We start from the raw sequence: 16465 nt of genomic DNA, 5'->3' as shown, positions 1-16465 counted from the left end.
GGCTCACCATGCTCCTGCCCATGGGATGTGGAGGCATCTCCCATATTACATTTATATGCAAACAGGCTAATGTCCTAGTATGTAGTTGGCTTAAGTAACATATGTGGACCTCAAAAAAACCACAAGAGGATCAAAAATGCAATAGCGGTTTGTTCTGATATAAACATCTCAAGCACCCCTAGTAGATCCACAGCTGCTGACCTAATCAACATTCCTTCAGGCTCAGGAAAAAGTGAAATGATGTGGAAGAAGGATGTTGTAAGTAAGTCCAAAGGGATGTAGGATTCTCGGTTGCTGGAATACACACATTAGAAAAAGGAGTGAAAAGAAATATGAATTATACTAGTTCTGACCCATTTTAGATATACAGTTCAATTATGGCCCTGTGTTTGCTTGCATTGAAATGCACAGTATCAGTTTCTGGTACTGTATTTGAGAACTATAAACCTTGTGGAGGAGGAGAGTTCTCCAAAAGGCCCAGCTGCATTCTGTGCAATTGCAGCTTACATCCTTACAGTGGCCCATGCAGGTCTTGTTTGTTTTTTGTTGTTGTTGTGTTTGGTTTTTTTTGGCAGGTGTGAGCTAGCATTCTTGTTCCTCGTCTGCAATTGTTTGGCTAGAAGCAAAAGCGTAGAGAGGCAGGTGGGAGGGAAGAAGCAAAACAGACATTGCCCTTGCATTTCAAATAGTCCTTTTAAGCATGTCTGGATTCTATAAGAATAAGAAAAACCGTAGACTAGGAGACAAAAAGATTTCCAGAATGTTCGTGAGGAAGGGCTTATAAAGGACTCAAAAGAAAATATTTTTATGAGATGTTAAAAGAACCACATTCCCTAGTACATCATCAGCACACATAGGCAAGGCTTTAAGAACAGTGTCTGCTGCTTAACAGAAAAAGTACACATTCCGCTCCTACATCAACCCTCCCTTTGCATTTGGGGACTACATTATCTGGAGCGTCTGGTCGCTATTTCCCTGCCAAAAAATAGGAAAAAAAAAATCCATATGGTTCCCATCCTGTGGGAGAATGTGCAAGCTTCCACACAGAATCTGTACAAGAGCAAGACCCTATTTGCACTGCAATAAACACCATTTGCTCATGCCTCGTGCCTGCAGGCAATACTGAAAAAGTTACATTCATAAATAGTATCCTGGGGCTCACATAATGTAAGAGTATTACCAAGCGTTATCAGAGCAGCAATTTTCTGTTGCAATAAGCCACAGAGTCAGATGTTTGAGATGAAAAAGACCTATCCGAATATTGAGCCCATTGGCCTGCAAATGCACAGTATAGTCCCCCAGATATCAGATATTAAACTGATACAGTACATCGTGATCTTAGTCAAATAGCCAGGAGAACTCAAGCCTCCGCAACATTTTAAATGAGCGTCTTTACAGTGCAAGTACAAGAACTCTATTTTGTTCTTTGAATGAGTGCATTAAGCCACTAAAACAATATTAATATCACAAACTGAAAAATCAGTAGCATATTACAAAAGACATGCTGCTCCCCAGAATAAGGCCGGAATTCTTTTGTAAATGCAATTCAGAAAAGGCTGATTATAAAAGGAAAAAAAGACATGGAACAATTGGCAGGGGAAAAGAGCTTATCTACTGAAATGTATGACTACCACATCTTCAGTAACACATACTGCAGTGTTATGGTATATGTCAGGCCAGATTCTCCTCTCCATTACACCGTTTTTATGCTGATACAACTCCACTGGATGCTTAAACAGAGTTACATGGGCATAAAAGCAATATAATGAAATGGGGAGCCATGCCTTTCAATGCAATAGACTTACTACTACTACTAATAATAATAATCTATTCCTTTGTGAGGAAAAAGCATTTGCTCTTTTTAGTGAATGTCTCTATCTCTCTCTTTTGTTTTATTCCTGTCATAGATTTTCTAGGCAAATAAGCAGTTACACTATAATAAAAGTGATAGTACTACTCTGAGAGCAACAAGAACCCTCATTTTCATCTGGAGAGCATTTAAGAATCCAAATTCTTCCCTGAGGCTTGGTTATGTCCCAAAACAAACCAGTATAATCCAACTCTCTTAAAGAGTTGGAAATTTTAAATACCACTTCATGACACATGCAGTGACGCATTGTACTAGTAAACTACCATTCACAATATATTCTGCACAGACTTAGCAACTTACATGCATCAAAATGCATGAAATACATCTACCAATCTTATAAAGGATTCTAATAAATGGAGTCATTCTTGAGTATCATTAGTAACTCATACCTAATCAGAATCTTCACCTTGGCTTACATGTCTTGATGTTTCTCACCTCTAGCCTTGGTATACTTTGTGCAGGCAAGCACTTGAAGGATTGAGTGACTCGTGCTTATCACAGCCTACCAACCAATCCTGAGCTGCATGCAGGCACAACACCCACTTGCACCAAATAGACAAGGAGGTCACCTTTGTTTTATAGATTCCCCATGCAAAACTTATCTATCTGCTCCACTTTACTGCAGAGCATTAAGCAGCATTTTACCCACACAGTATGAGCAAGCTATCAACACAAGCAGGTTGCAAGCATCAGCTTTGAGTTCACTTCCAGACCGTTCACACTGTGAAGAGCAATTATGTTTTCCTAACACACCTTCACTGGATGTTTAAGTCAACCTGTTTCACTTCATAGTTTATAAGAGCCTTTAAATTAATTTTCTTTTAACATGGCCACACATCTACTGTGTTGAGAGCAACAAACTGCATTTTCACATTTTACAAGCAATGCACCAAGTTGCTCTCAGACTCAGCTAAAATAAAACCCATGAACTTGTGAGTAATGAGCTTATGAAAAATAGTAAAAAAAATATAACTACAGGATACGTAGTGACTGCTAAGTGAATGTCTCAAGAGTTAAAAATAATAATACATGTAAACAAAGGGTCCTGGTGATCCTCAGGAGACAGCATATTGAAGATACAACCAGAGAATAGAATAGCAGCTATGTTACTTTTGGAGGACAAATCACTGTTGCTCATATAGTAAGAACTTTTCCTCTTGATAGTGCATGTGGTCAGAAAAAATCTCAGTGGAAGAACATTTGAATAAGATTTTGTCCTGATGAAATAGAAAATATTTTGATGCTCTAGAAGTAAGAGGTATGTCAAAGCAGTAATTAATTGTCACTCTTAGAACAATATGTAATGCTGTAGTTTTTGAAGCTTTACGAATAAATGTTTAAAAACTTACAAGCTAAAATCCTCCGTTGTTTACTATTTCTTTTTCAAAAGATCTTTGACAATGTGTTCAAACAACTGAGTGACCAAACTCCTTCGTATGCTAAACACCTGAGAGTGCACGAATCTAAATTAAGTTCCATAATTAAAAATATATATTATTGAAGTAAAATGATATTAATTTCAGAGGATTATTCAAATTACAGTTTCCAAATATTGTACACAACCAACATACAAGAAATCCTTTGAAATAAAAGCCATTTGTCTGGATGAAACACTGGTGGATTATGAACTGGTGATGGTTTCATTTACAGCCTACAATATGTAGGAATAATAAGATGATGGAGCAGAAAGACTTGTTTAGGGGGGGGTCAGAACAGAGAAGCAAAACCAGAGGATTATGAAATCACAGCTGCATGAAAAGTAAATAAATCTTTTTTCTGAGCTGCTCTGTCTTGGCTGCTTCATCCATAACATGAGAATATCACAAGGCCTACAAAGATACTGCTTGTGAAGGGCAATTAAGTAAAATATGCAAACTATTACTGTTGATTTTTTTAAAGCTACTCTCACTGTTTGGGATTCTTAAATGCTTCAATTAGCAGTGCCCTAAACAGCATTTAACAAATAAACCCACTCTGCTCAATATCAATACATTCAATCCTTCCACTGGAAAGTGCAGATGGGAGTATGCATAGAGTAATCATATCAAACATCATTCTGATCAGAGCGACTGTCAAAGAGTTCAGCGCTGGGCCTCCTGCTTCTCTTCAAACTATTGTTAATCTATCTGAAAGGGTAGCTGGATCTCAAGAATCTGTTTTTCTACTTAATGAAATAATTGGAAATGTAATCATACACATAAATAATATGGTGATGTAACTTGTTCAGAAGTTTGAAAAAAGTTTCAGTTCTTCAGCAGGCTGAAGTAGCTGGGGAATGAAAAGTAGTGTTGTTCTACATTCCACTTCTGAATCCCATCTGCTTGCACACAGATATAAAGCTTTTGCACTGTTTGGCATTTCTGTTCAGACAATGCCATGGAAGCCATCCAGGCAGCAGAGAGGACCCAGATGAAGTGACAGCTCTAATATCCAAAATATGCTGGAATCTTCAGTGATCATTTTAACAAAAGCTAAGTCAGTAAAGGGAAACTTTACTGGTTTTCATTTCTTGAGAGAGAGGGAGATTAAAAAAACAACCACTAGCATTTGCCAAATAAAGATGGAAACTATTAGGAAAAACAACTTCCCATTCAAATGGATATTACAAACAAAAGGGCATAAAAACAAAAGGGAAACTAAAAGAAGAATTTGACAGTATAGCATCACATGCTTCAGACAAAATATGACTGAGTGAATTTGTGTCTAAATGAGTTTTACCACAGAAAGAGAAAACAGAATGTGGTATTCAAAATAACTTTCAAAAAAGGCACAAGAAAACATGCATTTCTTACCCATTCTGTATAGCAGCTGTTGGATCATAAGTCAAAGCCATGCCAGCCTGCACATAGTTAGGGGAGAAAAACAGATTTTTACTATTATTGCAGAAAAATAAAAGAAAAAGAAAAAAACAAAACAAAACAAAAAAACCCAAAACATTAAACATAGTCTGTGCCAATGAGAATAAAAACTGAATGCAACCTAGAAATAATCTTTTATCCAGGGAAGCTCAGATGGTCCAAAGAAGCAAAGACACTTTGTCTTCCTCCTTAGCTTGACACGTCCCCAAAAAACAGATCTGCTTGGTGACACTTCCCGATAATGTTTAGGCCAAATGGTATTTTTGTTGTCCCAGTATCACTCAGTGTCTCCACCCAGATCAATGCATTTACGGTATAACGTGACAGGGACAAATCTTGTTCTACCAGGTCTAACAGGTAGTTTGTAAATACCCAACTGCACAAAAACTTCTCAGGCAGGAATCTCATTTTTCCTACCAAGACCAGAGCCTGTGTGACTCGAGGCCTTTGCCATTTCCCTGGGTGATCAGTCATGCTTACAGTTGATTCATCAGCTTTGGACCAGAGACAACAAGTGGGCTGTGAAGCACAAAAGACCAACCAAAACAAGAAAGTGACTGAGCTTTTAAAGTACTTTAGCAGTCTAGACAGACCACTAATTTATTTATGGCCTACACAGGGCCTTTCAACTGCTGTTCACCACAAAGCAGATAGTGACCTGTGCAAAAAGATCTGTAGACGCCAAAACAGCATCCGGTTAACCAGTGTCACCATCACCATCGTTAGCAAACGTATGTACAGAAACAGCAGGAAAGGTGGGGACTGAGCAGAGCTGGAGCCATTTCAGACTCAAAGATGGCAATGAGAGTTGGGTGGGAAGAGAGAGGAGAGGGCCCCTAATCCTTAGGGTACTCTGCTCACATTAGGAGCAGCTGAAAAATGGCCAGGGCACCCTCTCACCCCAAGGCACTCTATTCCTGTCCACTTGTCATGCGAACCATGCACTGCTGGAGACAAGAGGCAGAAACATTCACTTCAAGGACAGGTGCCTCACTAACTGCGTGGCAGGGATTTCACTCCTGGTGGGAGCTTTTAACACCCCTGTAGCCATACACCAAAGTACTTTTGGATAACAGCATCTGCCCCCTTCCAGATGGCTGCTCAGTGAGGTCAGGGAAGCATCTGCACTTGGCTGGCTCCCATGCAGACAACTGAGCTGCAAGGGCAATAGGACTGGTGAGGGACAGGCAGTGGGCCGGCAAGGCTCATGGAAAAGCCACGTTAGCCTGGCAGCTGCTCACCAGTCTACGAGGAGATGGCCCCAGTTTCCAAAGGCCAAAAATCATTTCTGAACTGAAAGCACAGGCTTCGCTGTACCTGACATAGGCAAAACAAACAAACAAACAAACCACAAACAAACAAAAAGTTTGGATCATTATGAAATGTATGTATTTTTCTCATTATTCTTTCAAGATGCTAGGACAAATGCTTTACTTACTCAAAATGCCATTGTTTTAATAAAATATGCACAAGCTCCCATGCAAAAGATTCAGAAGACTAATGGTTAAGACATGCAGCTTGGTTTTATAAGTACATCGAGTTCATACAAAGAAAAAAAAAATGGCTGTTTCTGCAAGCTTAAAATGTCAAATGATTAGATTTAAGGTGAACACAGCCATTGCTAAATTTGATCTAAAAAATGAAATAGCCTAGAAAATCATGAAGTGTTGTCTAATTAAAGTGCTTTCTTATGTCCTAAACATTCTCATTATATTGTATCATTTAGGAATAGAAAGGTATACAGTTCATCCCAAAAGCCAGCCAATAAAACTTAAAAATCATAAACTTTTTTTTTTCTGTAATACATTTTCTCAAAAAACAACAAAAACCCACCCCAAACACTCCTACTTTCCTTTCTCCTTTCAGCACTTATAAAATTTATTACTACTCTCTTTTTATATTCTGGTGCTGGTAAAGACAACTATTCAGTACATACAAGCCCTACAGAAAAAATAGTTTAACAAAATTAAGAAAAAAACAACGGCACAACAACCACAAAGAATAAACTTAAGATGTTCTTTCTAAATCAAGGTGTTGACATTTTAATGCTTCATCTACTCAGAACTGATGAAATAAAGAAAGCAAATTAGAAACCCCTCAGAAAGAAAGGATTCAAGCTTTCCAATTAAGGGAGTTTCTAGACCTAACAGTCCTCAGGATGGCCTGGATCAGAGCTCACTCTATCCATTTGGATGAGTGTGAACTAGGTACAAAGCCACAGCCAGGAAGAGGACTGGAATATCTTCCAGGGAAGCACAGACAACTGCTTTTAATTTCTTTGATGGACATAAATACAAAGATGCAGAAAGGGTAAACTGAAGCATTTCTTTCACTGCATTTTCACAGGAGCCCCAACCAGGATCAGTGTGTACATATGTAAGCTACTTTCAGCTACATTTCTCATGAACATTGATTAGAGCACACGTTAATGATGCAGACCCTCAGCTGGCCTTCCAACATCATAACGCTCCACATTTGCATGTGAATTCAAGCTTTATATGCTCTGTTCTCCCCATATTAGCATAACATTCTTACATACTACTGGTTTTTGGAACAAGGGACACAAGTGACTGTTGTGGGCTTGATGAGACCAAAATATTCAAGTCTAGCCTCTCATCTCCTCATCCAAACTTCATGCTACACGGTGATGGGTTACCAGAATCTGACCAAATACTTTGCAGTGACCAATATAAACATGATTAACATGTTTGATAGTGAGAGTTTTGCATTAGACAAGTACGGCACAGCATGTGGCAATACATGCATATGGTACACCATCTACAGATTCTGGAATAATACTGCTACTAATATCTACCATTGCAGAGCAGCCTTAAACAGTTGCTATTTCAAATAGCTGCTAACAGAGGACTATTTACTTCTTTTTCATCAAGTTGTGTAATTTCTCCCTAAAAAAAATTATGCTGGCAAAAAGCACAGAAGAGGCAACAGTTAGTCTGGACCAGTGAAAGATTTATGCTCTGAAGCATCCTCATACATGACTAATAAAAACTGATGAGCAATAGTAACTTACTGGAAAATGGTCTGCACTTTATTCCATAACACACAAGCAGGAATTCCAAAACTACCAAATACACAACATGAGGGTTGACCTCAGAGTTCCATTCTACAGACATCCAAATTATACTCTCAGAAACACAGAAGTGAATACAGCTGTCACAGTGCTTGATAAGGTATTAACTGTATTGAGGTGCTAGCTGATGCTCCTGTAGCAGTCTTGTTCATGCTGAAGTATATTTTCTTCCAGGTCTTTTCATCCATTGTTTTGCTTATGTTTCCGTGAAAGAACAGGAATTTATTCCTACTTCTGAAAGTGACACTTCCTGATGAAATGCCACCTGAGTGTGGCACTGATGATGAAGTGTTGCTTCAGGAATATATTTGTCAGATGAATCTTCTATTAAGGAATGACTGATCCACAGAATGTTTATGCCACATAACAGACACAGAACTCCTGAATGAAAATCCTTCATCCCAACATTTCAATACTGAATTCCTTAAAGCATAAATGAAAAGGAATATCTGCTACCAGTTCTGCACAAATTAATAAGGAACATTCTCAGTATTTACTCAACTCTGTTCAGAATATCAGAGGTGGCAAAAGTAAAAATAATAATTTTAACCAGTATGGTTTTAAAAAGATTACTTAAATCATGCATATTTATTTACTGCTTATTTTTACTAAAGTGTTCAAATGTAGGACAGAGGAATGAAAAAATCTGCTATTCTGTTACTGCAGTTTTCTAATTATTGACACCATTGAACAAACAAAAAAGAGGCCAGCACACTGAAAAGAGGTGAAATCCACTAATATGGTGGGTTTTCCAAGCAATAGTGTCCCTGTGTTTCTTCTCAAGGGAAGATGTGGAATAGCATTATTGTACTCTAGGGCTCAAGAGATTTCTCTGGTAAGCTGAGGTGGAAGTTAGAGGAGAAGACAATCCACTGTCCCACCTCCTCTGTCTCAGTCCCTCATCCTATCATACCAGAAGTCTGCAAGCTGTTGTCCCAGGGCAATGGATTTGCTCTTGGGTACTACAGTGGAATCAACTGAATTTTCAACACTGAATTTCCTGTGCTTGTCTTGTTACCACTGCTAATATCTGCCAGGCATCATAGCACAAGGGTCTCTTGTGCCCTGACGGCAGAAACTCCAACTCAAACACTTTGAAGAAGTAAGAGAGAGGAGAGGGAAAGAACCAAAAGACAAATGAGATTTGTGTAAAATACTGATTTAATAAGTAAGTTCAGTCAACAGGAAAGTTAACTTGGCAGAGTTCCTTCCTTTGATTTAGAATAGTTCTGTCAGAAATATTTCACATTATTAGAAAGATTTCTGAATTTAATTCTGAATTAAAAACACCCTTTCTTTATTAGAGGAGGAGAAATCTAAAGATGCAAATGTGACGCTTTTAAAATACACAGACGAATATGAAAAAAAAAAATTGTCATTTCCCAGTGTTGTGTGTTGGGAAATGCTTGTTTTTACATGCACGTGTTCCTTAAGCAGCTGCAGTTTCTGAGAAGAAAGTAGTTATGGAAAGGAAAAATACATTATACTGAGGTCAAAATGGGCAAGTGATTCATGAACACCAGAAGGTCAAAGGTTGAGCTGCTAGACACAATGAGAAGCTTAGAAAACCAAATGAATAACTAGAAACATCTTGTACTTCATAACTGGACTGGAAGTCTGATCTACATAGCTTCTGTTCTTGCTGTTAAATCACTTTGTTCCCACTACAATTTATCTGATAAATGAAGAGGTGCTGAAGTTTACAAATTTCTTATCAGGCCTGCAAATTTTTCCTCACCAAAATAATAACTACTTTGTCTAGGTAAAAAATAGATTAGTCCTAGACATTGTGGATTATGGAGAACACTGAAGTACTACCTATTTCCTTGGAAGCATAAAGGAAATATAAGTTACCTCTCAAATTACCTGTTGCATGTTTTTCTTTCCATGTAACTGTTTACTTTTGAAAAAATTGTAGTAAGATACAGAGAAAAAGTGAAACTGTTAACAATAGTTAACAGTATAAGTAATATTCCCAAACAATGATGTTTTCTTATTGTTTCTAGAAACAAGCAAAAACATTTACGTTTTTAGAAATGTCACCAGGTGGCAACTGAAAAGAGCAAAGGAGGATGAAGGGGAAGTGGAAGAAACGGGTGTTAATTTATTGGCTGGAGAGATACAAATAACAGAAGAAGAAAACAATCAATACAGGAATTATTTTTTGCAAATTACTAAATACCCCTGTAGACATCAGACCCAATTAAATGACAAAAGGGTCACATTCAGTGGTGCATATCATTGTTGTGATATATGCACCAAGACTTGGATGATGATATTCCCCTGGCAAGAGAGATGACAAAAATATGTAAATGGTCTGAATTTTAAAGAAGATTGCAATTGAAGTGCTAAAATGTTTCATAATAATGTGATTGTAAATCTCTTTGGGTTGACTAGATATAGAAAGGCTATCGTTACTAGAATTGTTCTTTCTAGAAGAACCTATGATTTATTGATTAACCTTGGACTGATTCAAAGCATTTCATTTATTATCAAATTATGTGATATTTCTTTCTTTCTACCAGCTAAATTTCAATCACTTCAATGCAGATATAAAAAGATTTTATTTTCAAACAATCAAAGTTTCAAAAAATCTGCAATAAAGGATTAAGCCACAACATTTAAGTTGCAGTTCTCAATCCAATCTAATCCTAATTTGGAATTACTCCTGATACCCCAGATGCATTTTGACCTAATGAACTTTTGTGGAGAAATGCCATACACCTCCAGACGTGTCAATTACAATTTTGAGGCAAATTAGATCAAATATTTTACAGACAAATTTTGAATATGATTACTTTCCATCACCATTTCCCAAACATGATCTTGTCAGGGACAATTTCAAGACAGAATGCTGAACTAAACTAGCATGTCTCAGAAAAGTCTGTCCTGAAATCAAGGAATTTAAACTTTGAACAGAAATAGAGTTAGTTATTAGTTTCGAATTTCACTGCAAATATTTCCAATGCATATAGGCATTGTATATTTACTGCACCTATATATTAGATCGTTTGGACAGCCTTTTAAAAAGCCATCAGTAATCTAAACTCTTGGGTGCATAGTCTGGAATTGGTCAGCCAGCACAAATTCTCAGTCTCTCTCAATCTGCTGAATATTTCCTGACACTTCAACCAAGAGAGGAAGGGTAAGAAGGGTAAGGACTAAAAGTGTTGTTCAAGGTCAAGCATTCTTCCCTCATTACAACTGGCTTTTGGTTAGAAACTAACAACAACAACAACAACAACAACAAACAAAAAAAACCAACAAAACAAACAAAAACAAAAACAAACAAACAAAACAAAACACAAAAAAACCAACCAAACAAAACCAAACAAACAAAACACCAAAAAACTTGAAAAGCCCTAGAGAAATCCAGTACATTTTTAAAGACTTGACTTTAAAAGGTAGAGATCTATCTGCACTCAAATGCCAATGTAGAATTAGGTGATAGCTAACAAGTCTCAGTTCTTTTTTACCATTTCCTCTTTTGCTTTTTCCAGAGTGCTGGGGCTATAAGCTTTATGCAGTGATGCGCACCCTACAGGCAGCCAGATCCCACCACTGCTTTTCTAACAATTGCATAAACCATACAGAGAATAAGAAATTTGTTTCTCTCTGCCCTGCCCTCACTGAAGAACATTTCTAGAACGAAGTGAACATTTCAAGCCAAATTATACTGCTGCTGGGATTTCAGTGGGTGTGTTGTGCAAGTGAAGCAGTCTGATAGAATTTAACAGCCAATTAAAGCATTTCTATACAGTTACGAAACAATATACAAAAATGTATGGTAGGGATAAGATTTTCTATTATATTTTGCAGTGTGTCCTGAAAACTTTACCAATATTTCTCTTTTTATATTCCACAGAAGATCTCTGTACAGGAGAGCAAAACCTCCAAGAATAGAATAGCCAGAGGTACCACTGCAGCAATCTGTTTCTCCCCACTAAGTCTCCTGCCCTTACCCCCTTTGACAAAGTACACTACACAGCTGTCTGCCTCTACTTGGCATAATTTGAGTGACAAAACTGTTAGTGTCATTTCTCTAGAGCCTGCCCTTCTGAGCAATAATCCTCACATGAATTCAGTATTAACACTAGTCAAACCTCAGAAGTTTTAGAAATGTTCTTCATGTAAGTATTTAAGAATGCAAATGCTTATCCGACCAATAGCCAAATACATGTTGGTCTAGATATCATGGGATTTGGGCTGAGTGGAAATACCAAGGCAGTAACCAGTTGGATGGTATTCCTTTGTTTTTTCCTTTGGGTTAGAAACTGAGAAAGAACAAAGGTACAGGAAATATTTTCGGATTCTATTTGTAATCAGAACATGACACTTGTCATATATATGTAAGTTCTCACTACTCACTACCTATTCTTTCTTAGAGAAATTAAAGTTGACAGGAATAATTGTAGGAAAGTTACCCGTGCACTGCTACACACTGAACAACTTAATGGTACATCTTGCTTAGAGTAAGACCATTAACGCTCATAAAATAGAAGATTAATTTCACAAAAGGATTTCACATAGGGAATAAGAAAATTATATGATAATCTGGAGGAAATCCAGCAGCATGCATTATCATTGATGCTTTGAGCAGTAAATGTCCAATGTGCAGAGAGGTATTAACCAGAAGTCAGTAAATCTGGGAGCCAATTTCTACAGAGCAGATTCCTAGCCTGAAATACTTTGAGTTTACATTTTGACTAGCTTTGCACATTTGTAGATTATACCATGACAACAGTTGTGTAGCATGATAGTTGACTGCAAACAACAAGATGAAATTATGACTCCCATCACTGAAAAATAGCACTAGAATATTGATGTCATTAACACATTAGCCACACCATGCCTATAGGAAACAAAGATATTGTTGTCCTTAGAATGAGCCACTCCATTAGCAGCAAATGAACTACATATGATGGAAGGAGCTGATGCCCTGAGGCTACAGGCATAAAGGTGGTTTGCTGGCTTTGACTTTAAATTCTTTTCTTAATGGATTTGAACTGAAGGAAGTATAGAACAGTGGAGATAATAGCTGCAATGGCATTTACTATTAAAACAGGGATTTAGAGGACCCTAAAATACGGATTGTTGACCTTATTCAGGGAATGTTATTGCCTCCTATATATATACGCCTTTGCTTTTAGAGCCCTGCACACAAAGGCCTAAGTCTACTACTTGAAGTAATTCCTGAGTACTTGTTCCTCACAAACAAGATACTGCAACAAAACTTTGGAAGTTTCTGAAATCTCTTGTAGCAAATATGGCTATCTTTTGGTATTTTAAGCCCAAAAAGCTAAAAATACTTTGGAGTACTTTTGTTGAAACTGTGTACAGCAAGCACCTTTCAGGATGGAGACATTTCTGTGCTTTAAAGAGGACCTTACATTTCTTTTAAGAGCTCACCAACTGCACTAGCATTTATACGCCATAAGTGAGTGATTCAAAAAGTATCAACTAGAAAAAGGAAGAAGTTACAATAAAGCAGAAATCCTCTTGAAACACCTATCCTAGAAATACCAAATAGTTTTCTTATTTTATCTATTTATTTATTTATTTATTTTTGCAGAGTAAAATTGAAGTAAACATAAAAAGAATCCCACAAAGTGAAGGGAGAAGAAGGGAAGGAAAGGGGGAGGGAGAGTGAAGGACTGGTTTTGTGGACTTTGGTTTTAGTAGTGGGTCACAGTTGATCAACATACTTTTTCTTTGGATTCTCACTCATAAACATGAAGAATAGGTCTTTAGAATGGAAATACATGTAAGCTCTTATGCCTTTGCTGTTATATTTTTATTATTACTATTATTTTTAGGAAGGTACTATAACCAGTTTCATTTCACCTCATTTATTCAAGTGCCTTTATCCTTTAACAGCATTCAAGGAGAATAAACAAATTCTTGAAGAGTCAAAGATATTTCTCTTATTTCACCCACATTTGGAGTCACTTCATGTACAAGTACATAGAAAGGAAATTCCAGTAACAGACTATTTACAGCAGAGCAAAAAGCAACGCATAGGTGATAGTTCTGAGGCTTCTGTAAACAGCATTATCTTAGACAGAATGAAGATCCCAGTTCAGAGAAGCTTTTGGGAAACTCTTACATGGATTATGTAACTGAATGCATGCAAGTGTATCTTTCGTTTTCGTAGATGTCCTTCCAGTTCTTTGGACAATGAAGAAACAAAATAACATCGTTGAATTGCTTAGGTGCAAACTGATGCTGGGTTTTCAAGAGGTACACCACAGGTGCTGACTGCACGCCAGTACAAAAATACTGGGCTCAAGGTTGGTGGCAGACAGCCCTTGGAATAGGACAAGACTCCAGTAACTTTACACCCCACATGCTATTATGAACCTTCCTCTTTCCCCCACTTATATGCTACTGGTCATTTTTTGTCTGGTGTCTATTATATTTTTTTGTGCAATCTTGTTTCTTCGTAGCCCTGAAAGGCAGACCTTCAGATCTGCAGCTGACTTCTCCCAAATCCCTGGAAAGTAACTGCCACGTGGCACTTACCTCTCCTTCTCTGGGCCACGGCCTTCCATTCTGTGTATATTTGCTTTGATTCTGGCGCTTCTTTTGCCCTCCATCAGCAAATTTGCACAGTAAAGGCTCAGTGGGGGCTGTGAAGACAAGAAACCCAGTCTATATTAGCAACCCCCCAAAGAAAGTGATTATACCAGCAACAGTAGTGCTTTGTAATACAGATCTTTTGAAGTAAAATCTTGCCTTCTGCAGATATTTTTTGCCTCTTTCAGCCTTGACTCTACTGGCAGCTGTTCTTACTAACTAAGCTTCAAAAAATATATACTGGCAGCCCTTAAAAGAATTTAGCAAATATTGTTGAAAAAATAATCAGCCTACGCAGAATGTTAAGTTGCTGAAGTGAAATAGTAGAGTCAGGCATTAGTTCCAGCTAAGTTAGACACGTATTCATGACCAGCATTACTGAAGGATAAACACTGTTTTACTAACGCAGCTTTCTGTTTTTATTGTAAAAACTTTGCAAGAATCTGTTTAAAGAATAAGTGTTCTCACTATTTTTGTGTTTCTCAGCACTCAATATGTTAAATTCTGAATAAACAGAACAAAATAGACAGTTTTGCCAAGCACAGACCAATTAGCTTTCTTTTCCTCTTAACTTTTCCTTTAAGCAAGTTGGCAGCTGAGAAAACTCTTTTCCTCTCCAGCTGGGCTCTGATGTGGGAGAGTACAATAATGAGGGTGGCTGGTACCCCAGGAATGATGGACATTCCCAGAGCTGCACACTCAAAACCCCAGCACACAATAGGGTCTGCTAGTGAAGAAATTACCCTACACCAAATGGGTGCCACAAGATGGGAACTTTGTGTCTTGGGATCTTCTCCCACCAACCAGCTTTTATTAGTTTGTTCTAATACATTTTTCAGACCAAGCTGTACATAGCTTGGTTGTGGGAACTTGCCTTGGCTGCCTCCATCTTAAATGAGGTGCCACAGTCTACCCACTTCGTTAGGTGGATGTTGGGGTTGTCTTTTATTGTTTATATCAACTGGTGAGTAAATCAATTTTGGCTTGCTTGAAAGAAATCTGAAAATGATGTTTTACATCTGAAACTTTTTGGAAACTTTTGGGTTCCAAGGCATTACAACTTGAGGCTCTAATTAATTAATGAAGGGGGTTGACAGGAAAAGGTGAGAAAAAAAAGTTTTTCCCTTCATTTTTTGTTTCAAGAAGGCTAGAAATGTTGGAAGAGATAAGAAGGAAACACTGCAGTAAAGGGATAGTCAAGTTGCTGAGGTTTATTTGTAATATAAATCATTTGCTGGGAGGATTAAATAAGTTTGTATAATATTAAAACAAGCTCTCCTCCTTCAACCTCTTAGTTATAGCCAGCTAAAAATGAGTCAGAAAGCATAAATTAAAAATGCATTCAATTAAAAACACACACAAAAAACAACAACCAAAGTACAAACCAAAGCAAAGTACACAGAGAATCGCACACTGATACCACAATTGCTCATTGGGACTGCATCATTTTGGCCACATTCAAATCTTTAACAGCTTTGTTTTTTCATTACCATTTTACCAGGCTAGTAATTTCCAAGGTCACTTGAAACTGAACTGCAGGGAACAATCCATTATTGGCAGAAAGCTCGACTGTATGACCCAAGAGGTCTTTCCCCACCTCTGACTTCGGTTACCGTATCAGATTTTGGTAGATGCAATGTTCAGCCAACCATTTTAAATTTTAAATAATGAAGGTTTAAAAGCATCCAGGTGGCTGTGGATATTCTTTCTGCAGTCGGAGAGATTTTATGGGGATGACTGCCCTCCACTTCTACCAGTTTTAGTCCACAGTGCGATGCAGCATAATTTCAGAGCAGTTACTTACAATTCACTTTGATGTGATTGTGAGGGAGGAGCAGGTGCTAAGCCAGCATTAGAGAAAGTCCTATTAAATGTCACATTTGATGCTTCAAAAGCTTTTTATTTCAAGTGCTGAACAACTATCAATCAACATATGGTATCAGGAGTATCAGAAGTATGCAAAAACAATCTGAATGTTGCATATTTTTATGTGCCATGATCATCTGCTATTGTACACATGTGCTGTTAGTCTATATGCTATGATGTGGTACAGCAATCAAGTAAATCATA

At 37.5% G+C, this 16465-nt stretch overlaps 1 protein-coding gene across 4 annotated transcripts in view; it reads right to left on the bottom strand.

The window, feature by feature from the left end:
• The window catches only part of RBMS3 (RNA binding motif single stranded interacting protein 3), a 678871-nt gene that overhangs the window by 69784 nt on the left and 592622 nt on the right, over positions 1-16465 (bottom strand). For all 4 annotated transcript variants that reach the window (XM_072330500.1, XM_072330497.1, XM_072330498.1 and 1 more), the window contains 2 exons: positions 14342-14448; positions 4663-4709 (listed from right to left, as the gene is read on the bottom strand). In XM_072330500.1, the coding sequence (XP_072186601.1) occupies positions 4663-4709; positions 14342-14448 (154 nt within the window). The remainder of the gene's footprint in view (positions 1-4662; positions 4710-14341; positions 14449-16465) is intronic.

The sequence above is a fragment of the Excalfactoria chinensis genome, chromosome 2 (assembly GCF_039878825.1).
Source record: "Excalfactoria chinensis isolate bCotChi1 chromosome 2, bCotChi1.hap2, whole genome shotgun sequence".
NCBI lineage: Eukaryota > Metazoa > Chordata > Aves > Galliformes > Phasianidae > Excalfactoria > Excalfactoria chinensis.
The sequence above is the reverse complement of the archived record's forward strand: the minus strand, read 5'-3'. Positions and strand labels throughout refer to the sequence as shown.